The sequence below is a fragment of the Aspergillus aculeatus genome (assembly GCF_001890905.1).
Source record: "Aspergillus aculeatus ATCC 16872 unplaced genomic scaffold ASPACscaffold_14, whole genome shotgun sequence".
Taxonomy (NCBI): domain Eukaryota; kingdom Fungi; phylum Ascomycota; class Eurotiomycetes; order Eurotiales; family Aspergillaceae; genus Aspergillus; species Aspergillus aculeatus.
In genome coordinates this window covers 235,833-255,169 of record NW_017962989.1, presented here as the reverse complement: position 1 = coordinate 255,169, position 19,337 = coordinate 235,833, and the positions used below count along the sequence as shown (strand labels likewise).

Sequence of the window (19,337 nt, the reverse complement as noted above, 5' to 3'; positions counted from 1 at the left end):
TGAAAAAAGGTACATAATGGACATGGGGATATGGGTAAAGGTTTGGGTTCAAGGAGCAAGGGCGTGGTATCCCTTGTTCAAGTTCATTATTCAATCCTTGAGTGTTTCTAATGGAACCCTGAGGCCTAAGTTGCAAAAGCTTCATTTGCCTAAATCAAATGTGGACATAAATGTACACGCAAAATGAAAGAGCAGGAGCCCCAGTCGACCGACCACATTTTCAGCAGTCGTTTCTGTCAACGGCTCACCCTGTCTTCAGCCTTACAGAAAGAACCACTCAAGGTCCCCTCTACGGGCATTGAATCCTTCCCTTATCTTCATCTTACACAGCCACCGTTCATGATGTCACCAATGACATTTAAGCACGGCTCTTAGAGCGGGAGCTGCTGCCCTTCACCTTGCGGGCCTCGGGGCGGTTGATGTGGTGAGCGGGGATCCAGTCAGCATTGTAGGTGGTGGCAGAAGTGACAGCGGGTCCCTCCACGGGGATCTCCTCCTTCTTGGGCACAGTCGACTTCTTGATGGTCTCAGGGGCCTTGCCAGCGCGACGCTTCTGGGGGAAGTAGGGGGCGATCCAGACGGTGTAGAAGAAGTAGACGACACCAGAGAAGCAGGCCAGGAGGAAGAAGTACAGGAAAAGACTGTGGCCAGCATTGTTAGTGAACATTCCCTGGAACGATGGGAGGGAGCAGTGAGGTCTTACATCTGGGGGTCGAAGATGCTGGTCTCAGGCTCAACCACACTGACGGTGCCGTTGTAGGTGTACAGGGTGTAAACGTTGCCCTCGATGTCGGAGATGACGGAAGCCAGCTCAAGTCTCAGATCCTGGGGGTGCATCTCGGTGGCGAAGTTGAAGTTCACGCTCTCCTGCTCACCGGCCGGGATCTCAAGGCTGTATCGGTGGGCGGTCAGGTTGCGAACGATGCGGTTCTCCTCCTCGCCCAGAGACCACAGAGAGCCTCCAATGAAGTTGACAGTCACCGGGTTGGGCTCATCGTTAGCGAAGGTAATCAGCGCCTGGGTCGGGTGGCCATTGACCAGCTTCACGCCGAAGAACTCAGAGGCAGGGAAAGCAGCCTGCGCGGTGACAGCAAGGTTGGGAGTCTGGGGAGCTTCATCCTTCTCGACAGCATCCTAGAGATATGAGAAAGAGCATTGAGTTAGTGACTCAAAAATTAAGACACGTGAGTAACCTGATTGATTCAAACGAGGGTAAAACATACAGCCGCGAGACCGCCGCCGATCAGGGCCTGGACGGAAAGGAGAGCCAGAGACAAGAAACCAAGACGAGCCATTGTGAGACGGCTTTGGGTAGCGATGGAAGAACCGAAAGAGTAGAACGAAAGAGAGGGAAGGGAAAGGGGGGGGAAGAGGTGGGGTGGGGGGAAAGAGGAAGATGAAGAGGAGGAGGGAGGATTGTAGATGATGATGTGAAGGGGAAATCGGATGGGAGGGCGTTTGCTCCACGTAGGCGTTTCGGTTCGGTTGCTTTCCCCATGTTAATAGCTGACTCAGCAATTACGGCAGTTCCGGCAGTTTCCCCGAGCGGTCACTTGAAGCTGCCAGTTTCCGTGCCGCGCTTATCAGGCCAGTCAATCAGTCACTTTCACTGTGTACTATTGTACACTAGACTATTCACTATTTAGTGCAAGTGCCGGCCGGTGTCAAGTGTCAGTCCAGCTCCATGCCTTTGACTCTTGATTGCAATCCTTGTAGAGCGGCCTCTCTTCCTTTCTCTTCCTCTCCTTCTCTCGTGTTGTAATCTCAATCGCAGTGAATATCTAGTCATACTTAGTTTCTGAATTCATCTGCCTATATCTCCAGCTCGTTTGAAGTTTATTATATATATAACACTGATCTTTGACTCTTTCGCTCTTCCTAACTGACTTCCACACTTAATTTTCTTGTTGTCTTTTTTGGACGATTAGCCAAAAGTACCAATACCGCGATTAAATCTGACCTGACTGATTACCATGACGGCCACCACATATCTTGATCGCTATAGAAACCTGGTTCTCACAGAACAGAAAAAGAACCTGCTGATCGAGGTACATACACAGCTACTCAGTTCGCGACAATCCATATATGTAAACATCGCGTTGACACTACTTTTTCGTGGGGCACAGGAACTCCTGCAGCGAGTGGCGCAGCTTGAAGATGCATACGAACAGGAGAAGCTTGATCATGAGCGCGAGAAGCGCTTCAATCGAGATATCCAAGTACATGAGATGGAACTAATGGGGCAGGTCTCTCGGTTCCAACTTTCCATGGTGGGTCTGACACTATATAGTTCCCGCAACGCAGTCTGTGCTGACCTCAACTTTCTCACTGCATTCCAGAACCGCCAACCCTACATAATTGTTCTCTTGGACGGATCTGGGTTCATTTTCAAGGATGAGTACCTCAGAAAGGGGACACAGGGCGGGAAGCTCGCAGCCCAGAAGCTTCACGACGAGCTTGAGGCCTTTAATGCCAACCAGCTCCCCAGCGCCAAGGGGCCCAAATTGTTGACAAGAATGTATATCAATGTGAAAGCACTAAGCGAGACCTGTATTCGAGGCGGCATAACCACCGATCCATCGTTACTGCAGGATTTCATTCGCGGCTTCAATAGTTGCTATCCTTCGGTTGACATCGTGGATACGGGCGCCGAAGCGGATAGTGCGCACAATAAGATTGCAGGTAAGCTTCTCGTCAGTCTCCATCCTGCATTCAATCCACGCTGATTCGACCATCATCTTTATGCAGAGACCTTTGAGCTCAATCTCTACAATTGCCACTGCCATCAAATCCTCCTGGGCTGTGCGGATGAAAATTCCTTCTTCCAGGTTCTGGGAGATCACCTTGACGACAAGGACCTGATGGGGCGAGTGACCTTGCTCGAAGCATTGCCTTTCGGCGAGAACTTGAATGCCGTCAGCTCATCGTTCAGGACATTGCAGTGGCCGGAGATTTTCCGTGGCTCGAAAATCTTTCCCATCTGGTCTCCCTGGAAAGCTGCCGTGGCCACGCAGCCCCGCTCCCAGCTCACTCCGTCACCCAAGCCGGAGACAAAGCTCTCACCACGGTCTACGAACCAAGCGTCCACAACCCCCAGCGTATCAATATCACTCGCCTCATCCAGACCATCCAGCCCAGAAGAAGAATTCCAGGTGGTGCGCTCCAAAGCGGCCGCGCCCGCACAGCCCAAGGTCGTCGAGCGCAACAAGTACGGGCAACGAGTGGACAGGCTCGATATGAAGAAGATTAACCAGCAGGAAATGAGTCGCCTCAAGAAGCTGAAGTTGTGCAATTACTACCATCTGCAGGGGGAGTGTTCTGTGGATGACTGCCAGCATGATCACTCGCACAAATTGACCAGAAGCGAACATGTAATGCTGGCAGCCATTGCTCGCATGATCCCCTGCCGCTATGGACTGGAATGCAATGACCCCGAATGTACGTTTGGACACCGGTGTCCCTATAGCGAACCGGGCCAGAGAGAGTGCCATTGGGGCTCCCATTGTCGGTTCGAACCAGCCTCGCATGGAATCGATACCACTGTTGTGAAGGTGACTAAGATTTAGCGTTCCTGACCACAAGCATATCTAGTATGATGAAAAGCTTTTGATCATTTGTTTTCCTTTATCTCTTATCTCTTGTCATTCCGAGGACTGCCCTTGGAAGCGCTGATTTCCTTGTAACGTTGCTCCCTTTCACTCGAGGTAGCCTTGAATTGGTGCATTTGACAGAGGTTTGAGCATATGGAGCGGTCTCATCCTGTTCAGATTCATAACCTAACATATATCCAGAATAAAGGTATTGCCCCATAGATATTACCCCCGAGATCACTACCAGGTCATACAAGATGGTGGAATGCAATGAATTAAGACATGAAGAACAGAAAACCCAAGCAAAACCTTGAAAATGACCTTCGAAGCATGACGTTCAGGGTATAGTCAAGGTAGAAGAAGATAAAAACCGTCACGTCAAGCTCCTTTCAAGCCTCGATTGTGGTCATGAACATCGCAAACCGCCTCTCCCAGCCAAAGCAGTCCTCATGGGTACATGCCGGGGCAACATCGCCGCCGCCGTCGTCGCCGCCGTCGTCGTCGACATCGACTGTGTCAATGCGATGCCTGCACCTGACCCCATATTCCTGAATGCAGCAATTGAACGGTTGCTGAGATAATGCACCTAGATTATGTGATGCTTCAGCGCCTTTCTCTCTGGCCGCTCGTTTAAGTTCCTCTAGATTGCCCCAGACATGGAACAATTTTTCTCGCAGATTCGCAAGGTCGACCGGATTTCTCCTGAGGCTGAGCGATGACGAATTAATACAGCGTCAGTCGATCGGATCTGCGTAGAAGGTGAATGATTGTGACTTACTCTACCGCATCAATGCCGTGGAGGTACACTGCCTCGCCCTTGGACACGAACAATCTGATTTGTTGCTTGGCTTGTCCTGCTGGGGGCGGGGGCATACTTTCAACTAGGAGACAGAAACGCCACTCCCAAGTCATGAAGTCGTTATGTTCTCTGTCACTGTCTTCATGTGATGAGGCTCTGGGAACTGGGACCGAGAAGTCTTCCAGGTCATGAGGAAAATAGTCGACCACGCGGACTTTTGTTCGATAGCAGAAGTTCTGGAAGGGAAAGCGGTATTCGATGTTGTCCGGTGACCGGTTGGTATGCTCTTCAGAGGCGATTATAGCTTCGAGACTCCGGGTGGGAACTGACGGGTTGCCAGCACGTACTATTATGGATCGTTAATTTCAGCATTCGTAGAACCTGTCCCTATAAGTGACTGACCGTTAGGGTTTGCTTCGTAGCGACTCCGGTTGGTGACGGGCGGGGCCAGAGGCTGTTGGCCGTCCGCAAGGGCTTCCTTCTTCCGCGTCTTTGATTTGACCTTCTTGGGAGCCTTCTGGTTGTCTTCCTCAGCGGGCTTTCGTTTTCGGGGGTGCGATTCCCAGTATGCGGTTTTCCGGTCGATCAACTGCTGGGCTCGCACGTCCTTGTGAGGTTGCACGACGACCACGTTTGCCGCCAGAGGGTTGGTTCGGTTGGTGTGGACGGTAGCTTCCAATCTCCCATTGACGCGATTCTTTTTGATGTGGACGTTGTACAAGAGAACGATATCTTCCTCCTTGATATGCTGACGGGCGTACGCTGCGTGTGGCTCCCATAATGTGACCGGGAGAGACAATTGCCCAGCGGGCCCCGTCCATTTCTTTCGAAATCGTCTCTGGTAGTTAAAGGTGTCTCCTTCGCAGCCTTCGCCGTTGTCCTCGCCATTGTCAGGCGAATAGTCGTGCAGATCCTTGTTGGAAGTGTAGTCGGTCAGGTAAAGCAAGGCCTTCTCGCTGTCATTGGGGTATATCTTGATCACTTCCCCGACTAAGTCAACGAAGGTCTGCTCTTGGATATCTTTGATCAGCGAGAATTTCTTGCGGTTGTATGATCTAGAGTTCGGCGCTGAGGTCTGAACCACATAGGAAGGTGGAGGACGGGCTTCCACCGAAGCTTTGCGAAAGTCATGAATGCTAGCGACTTTGTCCAGCAGAGATAGGGCCTTCCTTCTTTCGACAGCATCAGGCTCAAAGGGCTGGGGGCCACAGATCGGCGAGGATCTGGCCATTGGATTCGGGTCTGGACGGAAAATGGCCCATGGGATGTCCCGATCCTGCGCAGCCACTCCCAGAGTTCCGCCTTGTAATGACCGGACCTGCAGCGAGAATTGTGAGTGTCAATTGCCTTGGGGGGAATAGAGCCATGAATCGATCACGAACCCATAAATTGCGCAGCAGGATTACATCATGCACTTTGACGGGTGGCAGACTATCCTCGTTATCCCTGAAGTATTTGACCTTCAACCCGTCCCACGTATGACCATTTCCCAGGTTGGAGTCTTTGATCGTGAAGGTAATGCAGGTAGAGGAGCCCCGAGACTTCCAAACACCGGGCATCACGTCGACCACGACCCCGATGATGTTGACATTGCCAGGAGACGCGAGCGCCTTGGTAATGTCCACTAGTCTAGGAGTGAAATTGGCCGGCATTGCGACTGGTAGTAGACATACTACGGGGTCTGCGAGGGATACAAGAAAGTATTTCAAGCCATGAACGGTGCAGGTGTCATGGACTAGATTTCATTGATTGACCTCCACTCGACTGCCGAACTACTGCTTGAATCTTGAACAGAAAGAGTCAAATCGATTAGGTGTATTGTGGTTGTTCAAAGCCAAGTACTGACCATCACATCAATTGAAGCCAGCAAGGACTAAGAGAATCATTTTCTGGGAAGAAGCGAAAGTGTAGAGAATGAAGCTAGAAGACGATCAACTTATTATAAGACGCGTTCCGCGGTTTCGTGCTTCCTTCTTTTTCGCGCGTTGATTTGGAGTTATAAACGTAAAAGAGCATACAAAACCAGCAATTAGCTCGCATGGCTTAGATGGTAAAGCGCAGCACTAGTAATGCTGAGATCCTCGGTTCGAGTCCGAGTGTGAGCAATTCTTCTTTTTGCATTCTGTGCTTTTCTCTCTTCTCTCGAATGCACCGAGCTTTTTCTGCTGAAAATGATGTTTGTTTTTTTTTTGCCTCTTTTCTGGGCAACCAATCAGCTCGTGTACAAGACAGCCCCTCCGCGGCAAAACCGCTTAGGCGGAAGTGGCGCTTGCAGCCTGCGGCGACCGCAAGCAGCAAATCATAAGGCATCCCGTGACTGGAGCCAATCCCACCTCCGAGCATCAACACTTTTTTCCCCTCCTTCAACTTCACTTCTTTCTTTGCGCTCACCCTCCCTCTTCCCCAAGGCTAGCTTTCCCTTGGTCTCCCTTCTTCAGAACCATCCCCTCCACTGGTCTTCTGTCCAATTCTTTGACATATAATCTACCTGATTCCTCATTTCACTTCCGCTTACTCTCTCTTCCCCTCTCTTTTAGCTAATCAATCACCTGTGCGCTTTGTTTTCACCCCTCCTGTGTCCTAGCAACCATGGCCGAACGTTACATCCCCGAGCACCGTCGCACCCAGTTCAAGGCCCGAAACCAGTTCAAGCCTGATGAACTCCGTCGTCGCCGTGAGGAGCAGCAGGTTGAAATTCGCAAGCAGAAGAGAGAAGAGAACTTGGCCAAGAGAAGAGGTATCCAGACCCGTGATGGTGGAATTGGTGTAGGCGGCGGTGTTGCCGCTGAGAGTGATGACGAGGCCAGCGCCATCGAGAGTGAGGTATGCTTCCCATCTCGCTTTTTTTCATCCGCTTGATTTAGCATGTAATCACCTTTTGTTTTGTCGCTCGTGTGCTTTATTTTCTGCAAGCGGTGGCGGCGCAGCCTATTTTCCTTCTGCCGATGTGAAGCAATGAGCTTTTCACCGCTTGCCGCCAAAGTGAGCTTGAGCTGGATAGGACTTATCCCCGCGCAACATCACCTTATGGCCATCCTGTTTACTCGTTTATTTATCTTCCTCTACCGCTTCGATGGCTAACAGTTTGCCTTTTAGCTTAACGTTGAGCTTCCGGAGATGGTTAAGGGCGTCTTCTCCGAGCAGATCGACCAGCAGATCCAGGCTACTACCAAGTTCCGGAAGCTGCTTTCCAAGGAGCGCAACCCTCCTATCGAGCGCGTCATTGAGACTGGAGTCGTGAGCCGCTTCGTCGAGTTCCTTCGTTCTCCTCACACTCTTGTTCAATTCGAAGCTGCTTGGGCTTTGACCAACATTGCCTCCGGTTCCGCCCAGCAAACCCAGGTGGTCATCGAGGCTGGCGCCGTGCCTATCTTCGTCGAGCTCTTGAGCAGCCCTGAGCCTGATGTGCGGGAGCAGGCCGTCTGGGCCCTCGGTAACATTGCTGGTGACAGCCCTCAGTGCCGTGACTTCGTGCTGAACGCCGGTGCTCTCCGCCCCCTCCTTAACCTGATCAACGATGGTCGCAAGCTGAGCATGCTCCGCAACGCCACCTGGACCCTGAGCAACTTCTGCCGTGGCAAGACTCCCCAGCCTGACTGGAACACCGTATGTTTTCTCCCGCATTCAGATGAAGAAAAGCTTCGCGCTAACACCCACATTCCAACAGATTGCCCCCGCCCTTCCCGTCCTTGCCAAGCTTATCTACATGCTTGATGACGAAGTCTTGATCGATGCCTGCTGGGCTATCTCTTACCTGTCCGATGGCGCCAACGACAAGATCCAGGCTGTCATCGAGGCTGGCATTCCCCGCCGCCTTGTCGAGCTCCTTATGCACGCCTCGACCTCTGTTCAGACCCCCGCCCTTCGGTCCGTTGGAAACATCGTGACCGGTGACGACGTCCAGACCCAGGTCATCATCAACTGCGGTGCTCTCCCCGCCCTTCTTTCCCTCCTGAGCTCCACCAAGGATGGCATTCGCAAGGAAGCTTGCTGGACCATTTCCAACATCACTGCTGGCAACTCCACCCAGATCCAGGCTGTCGTCGATGCTGGCATCATTCCTCCTCTCATCAACCTGCTCGCCAATGGCGACTTCAAGACCCGCAAGGAAGCTTGCTGGGCTATTTCCAACGCCACCTCCGGTGGTCTTCAGAAGCCCGAGCAGATCCGCTACCTCGTCACCCAGGGATGCATCAAGCCTCTGTGCGATCTCCTTGCTTGCCCTGACAACAAGATCATCCAGGTTGCGCTGGACGGCCTCGAGAACATCCTCAAGGTTGGTGACATGGACAAGGAAGCTGCTCAGGCTGGCGATGCTCGCGTCAACCGCTACGCCCTGTTCATTGAGGAGGCTGGTGGCATGGAGAAGATCCACGACTGCCAGAACAACGCCAACGAGGAGATCTACATGAAGGCGTACAACATCATCGAGAAGTACTTCTCTGATGAGGACGAGGCTGGTGATATCGATGAGGTTGCTCCTCAGCAAACACAGACCGGATTTGCCCTTGGTACGACGCAACAGCAGCCTGGCGGCTTCAACTTCGCCAACGGTGGTGGTGATTCCATGGACATGTAAAGGCGGACTGTCCGCACTCTTAATCTGATTCTCCAATGATCTGGTGTATTCAAGTCAAGTCCATGCCTTATTGCTAGATCTGTCACACATGGCGGCTGGAGGAGGCTGCGCTGTGGACCCCAAAAACCTCCGAGTACGCGGAGGCTCTGGGACTTTGAACCCTTTCGATCGCTCTTGATTCAAGTTCTTCAAGAGTGCTTGAGGGAGAACTTGCTGCACCGCCACAAATGTCCTTTTCTCATCCCAAACCACCCTTTCTTTTGCAACTCGAGGTTTCGACATTTGCGTTCCGCCGTCCCCCACCCCCTCCTACTCACAATACCGTTTTGATAAGTTCACGATAAACAAGATTCACCGTCATGTACTCTCCCCCCAAATTTCTTTCCTATTACCGTAGCATTCCTCATACACCGGCGCACCTGTTTCATTCTTCCCCCTTTCGGTCTCATGTTCATGTCTCTCCTGGATGGTTGTTCTTTTCTGCCCCTCGGTTGTCTTTTTGTGAGGGCTTAGAATGCGGGTGTCCGTCCATCCGCCTTTGCTTTTCTGGAGAGGAAGAGGGGTATATCGCTAGCTTTGCATGGTTCCCTCTTTCCCGCTGACGCAGAGGGGAAGACTGGGTGGACTGATGATCAACAGATCGCTCTCCAAGCGGTATACCTATCGTTCTATTCAGCGACGATGGCGGGGATGGTTTCCGCTCTAGGTCAGAAAATGGAAAGTTTTCCCTCTTCTTAAATGCGCTAGGTCCGTGTAATCATGGTTGATCTTGTAGCTTGTGTATATCTTGCGGCTTGTAGATATACCTTGGTGTAGCATGTGTCAGTGAGATGAGTGGGTGCCGAAGCAGGAGCATTTTCCGTACACACGATCTTTAAAATCAGGACTTGACACCTAGATGGGTATAAAGATTACCTTGTCACATCGCCTGACACTTTCAGCTTGACCACCTCAGACCCATTTCACCGCGTCAATAAATCCAAGTGCACTAATCCTCTCCGTAAAAATCAATCCTCGTTAGTTCAACCACAACCTCTCCAGACTCACCCACTCGTGGCATGCGGGTAGGTCATACACTGGTACTGCACATGAATCAGAAGCATAGATATTAGAGACCAAGTGGAGATCTCCGAAAGAATGGCAAGTCCTACGCCCCACGCTTTCGGGGCTCAATCATCATGACGACAGCACCAGAGACCAATCCCACAGCCTGAGAACAAACCCAGCCATCCGATTCTTTTACCCGGTGCAAAATGAGACAAAAGAAATAAACAGAGAGTACGGAGTACGTCCATCTAGCTCAATGCCCTACAACCAAACCTAAATGATCCAACAAAGCAAATAGAAGTAAAGACGATGATATAAGTTACGCCTACTCTACTACCAAACAATACACAGAATGACAGAGAAAAAAAAAAAGGAACCCAGGCTTGAATAGACACGCGAAGAAAAAAAGGGGAACACCGTGAAATTTTGCCACTTGAGTTTGTTTGCCTTGTCTCCGAAACAAGCAAGCAGATAAATAAACAAATGGAATATGGACACACACGAAGGAGAGAGAAACAGCATATAGGAAAATCAAACTACAGTAATTGACATCTCAGTCACCCATGACTTCGTCCTCGTCATCCGGCTCAGGGGAGGCCGCGTTTGCATCCTCGTCTTGATGTTGATCGACATCAATGTCAATGTTTCCTTCCTCGACGAGACCTCGGGCTCGGAGGTCCTCCTCGCCGTCTTCGGAGCCGTCGTCCTCGATTGCGTCCTCCTCCTCTTCCTCCTCCTCCTCTTCGTCGTCGTCGTCGTCGTCGTCGTCGTCATCGTCCTCAATTCGTTCAGCGGATTTGTGAGATTCTTTGCGCTGCTTGGTCGTTGGGTTGGCACCGCTGCTGCTAGCGGCGCCGCCGTTGCGAGGCTTGTCGGTTGTGGGCCGGGCGGGAGCAGCAGCGGGTTGTTTCGCCCTGGACTGGGCAGGCGTGGCTCGTGATGCGGCGGTTCGGGGTTTGCGATCCTCAAGGAAGGCCAGGACCTCGCGGTAATTCCGACCGAGCTTGGCCTTGTGGTGAAGGAGGCGCTTCCGTAGTTGTCCCTGGTCGGAGCCCGATGCGTCCAGGATGCGGCCTACGATGGCGAGGACGATCTTTCCGGTCAGCTCGCAGAGCCGTTGCTCCGCCACGATGCTGGACCGGAGACGCTCGTCGTCGAGCGGTTGGTCGGCGTCTTCGTCTTCGTCTTCCTCCTCGTCTTCATCCACCGGTGCCTTCTGGATATCGTCATCGGAGAGAGGCTCGTCATCATCGGCGGGTTCGAGGGAGACGCGGATCTTCTTTGCATATGTCCGTTCCGCGATGCCGTGGATCTTGGTGATCAGGGCCTTGGGCTCGTCCCCAATTTCGTGGACCAAGCTCTGGGTCTGGAAAATGGTGTCTTCGTCGTTGCCCACGCCGAGCCCCGCATGGCGGAGGGTGCCAAACAAAGTCTGTAGGTCTAAGAGAGTCGTGGCTGCGCAGAAGCGGATATCATCGAGACCCGAGCGACTCTTCATGATAGCAGTCAATGCTGCCACGAACATTTCGCGGCCTTTGGTCAGGGCTTCAAAGAAAGCGGTGTTAAATGATGCCTTGCCGGCATTCAGGGTCGAAACCAAGGAGTGAACCTTCCACATGAAGTAGAAAAGTAGGGTCCTGATAGCGTTGACCACCAATTCCGTTTCTGCCTTAGCTGAGTCTTCATCGTCCTCCTCTGCACGGAGTCCACGCTCGACAAGGTGCAAAAAGGTGTTGAACGGCGCCTCCGCAAAGCCTTTACTCTTTCCTTTGGTCCGGGTGGACGGCATAGTTTCCAGAACGTGAGTACAATCGATGATGCTGGCCAAGTTGGAAATTCTGGTGACCGTGTTAATAAGCTCGTTGAGAGTGGCTGGAGCTATCGAGCCTCCCTCTGCAACTTCCTTTTTCCGAGATAATGTACCCAGAGTATCAATCATGTTGTCCCACAGTTCTTGTACCTTACCCTCTAGAGCCTCGCGCATGTCGTCGGAACTCTTAGCATGCAAAAATGCGACGCTGGCTTCGGCAAGAACATCCCGATCCGAGTGGGTTAGGAATTGCTTGTTAATGTCATTCAGCAACGAGGTATAAGCTGTTGCATCTTTTTGAATATCTTCGATCTTGCCCAGGTCGACCAGATGCTCGAGTCTGAGAACAGCAGAGGCGGCTTCCGGTACCGAGCCGAACTTGTTCAGAAGTTGCGGAATGATTTGTGCAAGACTGTGCGCGATTTCTTCCTGCAGTTCTGGAATCTTATCGGTCAAAGCCTTGACTTTCCGTCCTCTCTTATCGATGTCAGACTTGGCGATATCAAGAACACGCAATTTGACAGCACAGCATAGGACTTCAAGAAGAATCACTTCCTGGCCTTCTTGCATCTTATAAGCTTGTCGAACTGCGGCCGCGGCGTCATCCTCCGCGGTGTCGTCGGAAATTTGAGAATGATCGTACTGAAGATATCCAGCTAGAGATTGCCAGTGAGAGAGGTCAGTCAAGTGAGGATAGATGGCCTCTGTGGCAAGAACAAATCGAGTTTCCATGGAAGCTCCCAGAAGTGCGTCTCGCGAAGGGATCGAAGGGTCTTCTCGATGTTCTTCGCTCTCCATATTGTCGTAAGCCTGAAGTATATCGACCAGACATTTGAACTTTATCCAAGACCGTTTTGGCGATTCGAAGTCGTCTTCATCCTCTTCACCGAAGAGTTCATTGACTTCTTCGCCGAGTTCCTCCAAGGTAGAGTCGAACACGTCTTCAACATTGGCAACGAAGAAACGGCCAGCTGCCTTGCGTACCCGCGCCTCGTTATCGAAAACGAGTTTACCAACCGTGTCTATATCGGCAGGCTCAATCAGTCCGGTCTCACGGACGATGTCGAGCAGCTCAATGACCGAGGCGCGTACTGTGATATCTGCGTCGTGAGCGGCCATTTCAACCAAGCGTTGCCGCCAGCGTTCGGTAAATGCTCGTAGTCCCGCGACGTTGTCTCTGTTTCCATAAAGATCGCGCAACTGGTTGACGACAACAAGGCGTGCCTGAGGAGCAGAGTCCGCAAGGATCCAGCCGAAATATCGAAGAAATTGTCCTTCGAAGAAATATTCTCGATACGTGCGCATCCATCGTCCCAGAGATATCATGCATTCGGTCCGAATGTGGGGGTCAACGTCCCGGTAGCGATGCACGAAGATGATGTCCACGCCGTCTTTCAGAGCGTCATCGATCACCTCGATCTTCTGTTCATTGTCTTCGATAGCTGACGCAATCGCATCCGCTCTTCCCTTGTTCACGTTTCTCTTCTTCCTTTCACTTTCGAGCTGCTTGCGAGATGTAGAAACCAGAGTGGTGATTTCTCGAGCGAGATCACAGAAGGCGTTCATGATTGTCATAGTAATGACGACCGCCGTATGTCTAAATGGTCGGCACCTGCTTGTGGAGAACCCGGCAATCCAGACCAGCAGATTTTCGAACAAGTTGGGATCGGTATACAGGACAGAGGAGTGATGCAGAGTCTGGATCAGAGCCATGAAAAAGCTTTCGAGGACGGGTTGGAATGACCTCAATTTCCGGGATTTCGATATGAGAGGATATTCAGTGATTCCAACCGCATCGTACTGCGTCGCCAAGTCTGCCACACGGGTTGGTACGTTGTCTACGTCCTCAATATCGTGCGTATCGACGTCAAGATCGGTTCCGGAGCACCTGAGCATCATGTTGACCAGTTCAGTCACGGCCGCCGACTGATCTTCCTGGTACGCAGTGAGCCATTCCGCGGCAACAGTTTCCACATTGCGATCCTTCCCAAAGATCTCCGCTATATCACACTGTCAGCTATCGCACGGCCATGCAAAATTTGAGACGTTGAACCACTTACCGTACAGCCCGCCTTGTCGAGCAGCCATGGTCAATCGCGCCTTCATCTGCTTTGGCCGCGACCGCTTCCCGTTTGTTGCGGGTCGCAGGGCCAACTGACGGCCGACGCCATTGCCGGCAGCAGCAGCGACCTTGGGTTTCTTGGCCGATCGAGACGACTGAGACTTGTTCGACCTTGATTTGGATGACCCGGAGGTCTGCTTTTTCGATGATGCCTTGCGCGAGGCGCGCTTCTTCTCTCTCAGTTCTTCCTCGTCGGGCTCTTCATCAGCGGATTCGATGTCGTCGGATTCCGACGCGTGGTCCTCACTCTGTTCGCCTTCCTCGCCTTCATCGTTGCTGTCGCCGGTCGCGGCACGCTTGCGTTTCGCACCGCTGGGGGTCGCGCCGTTGCTGGCGCTGTAGCTTTGTGAGTAGAGTTCGGGTCTGCGCGTCACGCGGCCAGATTTTCTCCGATCGGTCGAAGGGGAGGCGTCGCTCTGTGTGGCCGGCCCAGGCTGAGGCGTTGAGAGGGGCGACTCGGTCTCCATTCTGGTCAGACTCGAGGATTAATTCACTGTAGTTAGGATACGCATGGTCAGTCAGATCGAAAGAGATAAATACGCCGAGGTTGAGCAGCTGGCGCAAGGTAGTAGAGCGTACTAGGTTGTTGACTGGATAGACGCTAGATCGGCACGGAATCGGGGAACGCGATGTTGGGCTTCTGCACCGGATTGCGCGCGCGTGTGTTTAGTTGGCACTGCGGGTGGGCGGACAAGGCGGAAACAGAATAAGCAGTAGGGGAAATTGGCGGAGAGGCACGGGGATAATCAATTGGAGGGCGTGTGCGTTTCGTAAGTGGGACTGGACTAGCGGAGAATAAGAACTGAAGAAGGGGGGAGGAGGGGAAAGGGTGATTGGGATCAGTGATTGAGTGAGGGAGGGGGATGGAAGCAAGCAATGCTGCTGCTGCTGCTGTCGCTGCTATGTTAAGTTACGTTACTGAGTGAGTCCCTCCGTCGACGGAACAGGCGACAGACACAGAGACGCGCTGGCCGAGTTTGGGTGCCTGTAACTGAATGCCTGAGGCATGAAGGGGTCACTGATTCGTGTTGGTCACGAGATCTCGTGCCAAGGCGGGAAGAAGCGGCAGAATAGCCAGCCGGATCACCTGACTAACTGACATGACTCAAATAGGAAAGTGCGGAGTTGGTGATATTTATGCCGTAATGGAAACATGGGCTGTGCCTCACTCGGTCTTTTGTTGCTCCAGTCAACGCCCTTCAGCGCCATTCAACTCCATTCATACTCCATCCCCTCTCCTTTCATTCACTCGCTTCCGGAGAGCCAAGAAGGACCAGACTGTGAATCATTGAATCCGCGTTCACGGGGTCAATTGAACCCCGCTTCTGCCTGAGGATTCGCAGTCATTCACGCCCATCAAACCTTCAGTAAAACTGGGGACTCCTGCGTCAATAGTGCGATCTGCCGGATCTCTTTCGTCAACAAAGGCCACAAGCTCCATCGATGGTTGCAAAATCAATGCAGGGCCAAGGGATTTAGAGCGTTTGACGACCAACTCACTCATTTCATGACGCCATCCCCCTGGTCGTCTGGAATTGCTTTTTGAGATTGATCCAAAAATAAAAAGAGCATTGCTGGGGAAGTGAAGAGAGACGATGTTGTTAAAAGCCGACGGATCGACGACCCTCTCGTTTCTTTCTTCTCGAGTATTTCTTCCTAAATCCTCGTTCTTCTAGCCTCTTCCCGCTTGTCCACCCCCGGGAGCTTTCCCCGCAATAAAAAAAAACGTCAAGAAAACACATTCTTCTCTGAAACATCCTTTCCCCCGCTGCCGCTGCCGCTGCCGCACCCCCCACTGCCACCAGCATGCCAATAAAATCCCCCTTTGAGTCGTGCATAGCGAAGCCAGGAGAGGGCAAAGTTGTCCTCTCCCTGCTGCCACCTTCGAATCCAACCCTGACAACCCTGACCTACAAATACCCCCTCAAACTCCTCACCCGTACCCCGGGTTTCGTTCCCAAGTCCTCGGCGCTCACCTGTCCCTCGCAACCCGTGCACCTCTACCTCCTGACCTACGGCGGCGGTCTTCTGCCCGGTGACAAGATCAATGTCTCGATTACGCTCGATCCGCGGACCCGAATGGTGGTGACCACCCCGCAAGGGAGCACCAAGATTTTCAAGACCGAGCCCAACGCCAGCGTCAAGGGCCAACGCGGCACTCCCAAACACATTCTTTCCGACAAGAGCAGTCAACACCTCACCGTTCACGTTGGCCAAGAGGCCGCCCTCTGTTACCTCCCAGATCCCGCCGTGCCCTACAAGAACAGCCGCTACGAGCAGGTGCAAACATTCACCATCGATGGGCCCACCTCCAGCAAAGACCCTCAACGCAGCAGCCTGTGTATTCTGGACTGGGTGACGCAGGGCCGTGCCTCGCGCGGAGAGGACTGGGACTTTCACCTTTGGCGCGGCAAGAACGAGGTCTGGACGACTGATGAGTCGGGCAAGAAGAAGCTTCTCCTTCGCGACTCGCTCATCCTGGACCGCGAACTCGACGAGGATCAGCTGGCTCAAGAGCCCGAGCTCCTGGCGCAGTCCAATCTGATCCGGGAACGAACGTATCCGCACGGTGTTGTGGGGACATTGATCCTCTACGGTCCCGTATTCGAGAACCTGGCCAACTTCTTCATGAACCGGTTCACCTCCCTGCCGCGCATTGGGGCCCGCAATTGGTCCTCCCCAACTGTGTGCAGTGGCTCGGCCGCGACAGAGCCCGCTCCCAACTTCGACTCCCAGGTGACCTTCACAGCGGCTCGGGTCCGCGCCGGGTTCGTGCTAGTGAAGTTCGGCGCGCCGGACTTTGCCGCGGCCAAGGACTGGTTAGGTGCAATCCTGAGGGAGGAAGGCACGGTCTACACGGAGTTTGGCGAGGAGGCATTATTCTGCTTGTGAGCATTTTTTTGCGTGTTCCAGCCTCCCAAAAAAAGCGTTTTTCTTTGTGTTTGTTTACCCCATGACCCACAAGTTGGTCAAATGATACCCAAACTGTTACCTGTCACCCAGGTTTCTCCATAGCTAGCACAATTTCAAGCAAGGAATTTGGTTTGCCAAAAGCTGAAAACTGATACCTCTGTCTAAGATTCTGTTCTCTCTTGTCTCCGTCTTTCTAGGAAGTCAAAAAGAAGCACAAAAGCAACCTAGTCTAGAACGAAAAACCAACATTTCTCCGCCCGAGCATGAACAATAGCGTCGCAATAAATCCCAGCCTGTCAAGAAGCAATCCATATTAACACCAGCGTAGCATCTCGTGATCATAAAACAAAGCGCAACGAACAAGAACCCAAAATAAAACAACGAATGGGCCCATCGCCAGCAAGATAGAGGGTATCACCATAAGGAATTTCATCATAAGAAAGCCACGCCAAGCCGCGAGAAAAGATAACCCCCCCCCTTCTAAAAAACGCCTTCTATCGAATTTCATCTTCACATAGCTCAGACCCCTCCCTTGCATCTCCAAAGGAAACGAAAAGTTTACCTAGTATGTGACTAGTGACTAACCCCACAAATCAGACAACTTGGGCCTCCAATCCTGCCGGGTCGCGCTCCGCAGATCATCGACATTCAGGATATCGACGCCCTCCTGCACCAGGACGGCCCAGAGATGGTTGCGGAGGCTGCGCGGCCAGCTCGGCAGGCCCCAGTACCGGACCTTGAGGCCGCGGCGGTGAGCGGCGCGGATCTGCGCCCGGATGCGGTCGATCTGCTGATCCGAGAGCCGGAAGGCGCGCGGGGAGCCGATGGACTTCTTGAAGGAGACCGAGGCGTAGTAGCTATTGGTCCAGTCGAAGGATTCGGACTGCGGCGTGACGCCTGAGAGGCCCTGACCGACGTTTTCCGCCGGCGTGGTCGGGTTGTCGGTTTCGTCACCGCGGACGGTGATCGCGGGGGCGGTGGCCAGGGCTTGAGGGAGCTGGTCGTGCGGGTGTTCACTTGGCGAAGCGGCGTCCGCGGCTCCCTCCGCTCCGTTCTCGGTGAGTAGGTTGAGCGGCGCATCGAAGAAGATGTCCCGGTAGGTGGTGTTGGCGGTGACGAGACTGAAGGGGGTGTTGCCCGTGCCGACGACAGTGAGCGGGCCGGGGACGAGGGCGGTGCCGTTGAAGTAGGTGAGGTAGCCGCGCTCACGCAGCGGAGTCAGCTGGGCGGCGACTTGGTTCCAGGTGTCCTGGCCGTCGGTCTTGATGTCGATCAGCAGCACCAGGGTCTGGGCGGGGTCGGTGTCGAAGATGCCCTGGAGGGGGCGTTGGCGGTGGGGGTGGAACTCGGTGAGCGGGTTTTGCTGTTCGAGGACCCGGAGCAGGGGATCGATGTACAGACTGCGCAGGGTGCGCTTCGGAGTCAGCGCTGAGGTGGTGTGGCCCACGTAGAGCTCCTCGTCGAACAGCCAGACATCGGCCTCGACGCCGATGCAGCCGGCCTGGATGGCGGAGAATAACGGCACGGGACGCCAGTAGTCGTTGTGCGAGTGGCAGGCCACGGGGATGATGTCACGGGAGGCATCGGTGGGCCAGTGGGAGAGGTCGATAGATTGGGTTGTGCTGTGCGATTGCCACCGCTCGGTTGCACGGTCGAGTTCGCTGGGGAAAAATGCGATAACTATGCCGCAGGCGATGGAGATAAATTGCACAATGCCTCTGTTTGGCGGTGAATGAGTTCAGGTGTTCGTTAGCATTTGGAGTGAGGGATTGGCTTACAGCATGATCAAGAAACCGGCGATCGGGTAAAGCAGACAGCGAAGCAGCAATCTAGGTTTGGGAAATTGTCGCACAGATGAATTGTGATAAAGAGTGGCGGAGGAAGAAGAGGCGGAGGAGGAGGACGAGTCAAGCAGAGGACGAGCTGCCTCGGCCCGTTTATCGCGAGGTGCAACAATCAAGCCGGCGATAAGACCCAGTCCCCGCATCCACAAAGACGGTGGATGGTGGTCTTTGCGACGAAATCCCTGGGATCGCTCAGGGTCGGCCTCGGGATCAAATTCGCTGATTGCGATGCTGGAGCTCTTGGTGTCCGGGTGGAAATCGCTCACCCAAGGATGGTGGTCCATCTGCTGGTAGCGCTCGGTGGGGGTCAACATCGGTGGTGATGGCGAGGAACAGAAAGAATGCGGGAAAGGGCGAGGGCAGATCAGCCAAGTAACAGTAGAGGTGTAGAGATACAAGAGTAAATTCGCAAGGAGTTGTATCTCTTGCTAGCCTGCCTCCCTGTCCTGTAGACAGGATGGTGGTGATAGTGGTTGTGTTGTAGGAGAAGAAGTGTGGTGGATAGGGAAGGAAGGAGTAGAAGAGTTGAAAGTCAAGACTGCAAGTGAAGGATGCAATGCAGTGAGCAAGAGTCAGTCAGACAGTCAGCCAGTCCGAGTCATTCACACCTCATCATACCCTTCTTTAAACCCA

The 19,337-nt window shown here is 53.1% G+C and overlaps 7 protein-coding genes and 1 non-coding gene across 8 annotated transcripts; 4 read left to right on the top strand and 4 right to left on the bottom strand.

Moving 5' to 3' along the window:
• Positions 1–49: 49 nt before the first annotated feature.
• On the bottom strand, positions 50–1,367 carry ASPACDRAFT_80611 (putative translocon-associated protein, alpha subunit). Its single transcript, XM_020205686.1, has 3 exons — positions 1,224–1,367; positions 704–1,134; positions 50–641 (listed from the first exon to the last, which is right to left on the bottom strand). Exons 1-3 carry the CDS (start codon positions 1,293–1,295, stop codon positions 359–361), a joined length of 786 nt encoding a protein of 261 aa, XP_020053459.1. The 5' UTR covers positions 1,296–1,367; the 3' UTR covers positions 50–358.
• A 606-nt stretch (positions 1,368–1,973) lies between these two features.
• Positions 1,974–3,566, top strand: ASPACDRAFT_53918 (CCCH zinc finger protein; the record flags this gene model as incomplete). Its single annotated transcript, XM_020202811.1, has 4 exons — positions 1,974–2,048; positions 2,127–2,270; positions 2,340–2,682; positions 2,749–3,566. The coding sequence occupies 4 exons, from the start codon at positions 1,974–1,976 to the stop codon at positions 3,564–3,566; spliced, it is 1,380 nt and encodes a 459-aa protein (XP_020053458.1).
• Positions 3,567–3,979: 413 nt separating this feature from the next.
• On the bottom strand, positions 3,980–6,041 carry ASPACDRAFT_45971 (telomere-binding alpha subunit central domain protein; the record flags this gene model as incomplete). The annotated part of the gene is made up of 4 exons (XM_020201714.1): positions 3,980–4,292; positions 4,369–4,735; positions 4,792–5,707; positions 5,772–6,041. 4 exons carry the CDS (start codon positions 6,039–6,041, stop codon positions 3,980–3,982), a joined length of 1,866 nt encoding a protein of 621 aa, XP_020053457.1.
• A 380-nt stretch (positions 6,042–6,421) lies between these two features.
• ASPACDRAFT_t255 lies at positions 6,422–6,494 on the top strand. Its single transcript has one exon. It is a non-coding gene; the product is annotated as a tRNA-Thr (tRNA).
• Positions 6,495–6,735: 241 nt separating this feature from the next.
• ASPACDRAFT_123905 (karyopherin alpha) lies at positions 6,736–9,013 on the top strand. Its single transcript, XM_020196690.1, has 3 exons — positions 6,736–7,212; positions 7,486–7,995; positions 8,057–9,013. The coding sequence occupies exons 1-3, from the start codon at positions 6,979–6,981 to the stop codon at positions 8,966–8,968; spliced, it is 1,656 nt and encodes a 551-aa protein (XP_020053456.1). The 5' UTR covers positions 6,736–6,978; the 3' UTR covers positions 8,969–9,013.
• A 1,555-nt stretch (positions 9,014–10,568) lies between these two features.
• ASPACDRAFT_45969 (cohesin subunit IRR1) lies at positions 10,569–14,414 on the bottom strand (the record flags this gene model as incomplete). The annotated part of the gene is made up of 2 exons (XM_020201713.1): positions 10,569–13,825; positions 13,886–14,414. The coding sequence occupies 2 exons, from the start codon at positions 14,412–14,414 to the stop codon at positions 10,569–10,571; spliced, it is 3,786 nt and encodes a 1,261-aa protein (XP_020053455.1).
• Positions 14,415–15,753: 1,339 nt separating this feature from the next.
• Positions 15,754–16,839, top strand: ASPACDRAFT_45968 (urease accessory protein UreD; the record flags this gene model as incomplete). The annotated part of the gene is made up of 1 exon (XM_020201712.1): positions 15,754–16,839. One exon carries the CDS (start codon positions 15,754–15,756, stop codon positions 16,837–16,839), a length of 1,086 nt encoding a protein of 361 aa, XP_020053454.1.
• Positions 16,840–17,019: 180 nt separating this feature from the next.
• Positions 17,020–18,721, bottom strand: ASPACDRAFT_80608 (uncharacterized protein). The gene is made up of 2 exons (XM_020205685.1): positions 18,639–18,721; positions 17,020–18,578 (listed from the first exon to the last, which is right to left on the bottom strand). The coding sequence occupies exons 1-2, from the start codon at positions 18,641–18,643 to the stop codon at positions 17,441–17,443; spliced, it is 1,143 nt and encodes a 380-aa protein (XP_020053453.1). The 5' UTR covers positions 18,644–18,721; the 3' UTR covers positions 17,020–17,440.
• Between the last annotated feature and the right edge of the window lie 616 nt (positions 18,722–19,337).

What these genes read in the sequence shown, in the direction of transcription:
- ASPACDRAFT_80611 (XM_020205686.1), bottom strand. Translation starts at nt 1,295, where the DNA reads ATGGCTCGTCTTGGTTTCTTGTCTCTGGCTCTCCTTTCCGTCCAGGCC. An exon ending in TCGGCGGCGGTCTCGCGGCT is followed by an intron (nt 1,135 to 1,223) that starts GTATGTTTTACC and finishes TCATATCTCTAG; the next exon opens with GATGCTGTCGAGAAGGATGA. An exon ending in AGCATCTTCGACCCCCAGAT is followed by an intron (nt 642 to 703) that starts GTAAGACCTCAC and finishes TGCTGGCCACAG; the next exon opens with TCTTTTCCTGTACTTCTTCC.
- ASPACDRAFT_123905 (XM_020196690.1), top strand. Translation starts at nt 6,979, where the DNA reads ATGGCCGAACGTTACATCCCCGAGCACCGTCGCACCCAGTTCAAGGCC. An exon ending in CCAGCGCCATCGAGAGTGAG is followed by an intron (nt 7,213 to 7,485) that starts GTATGCTTCCCA and finishes TTTGCCTTTTAG; the next exon opens with CTTAACGTTGAGCTTCCGGA. An exon ending in CCCAGCCTGACTGGAACACC is followed by an intron (nt 7,996 to 8,056) that starts GTATGTTTTCTC and finishes ACATTCCAACAG; the next exon opens with ATTGCCCCCGCCCTTCCCGT.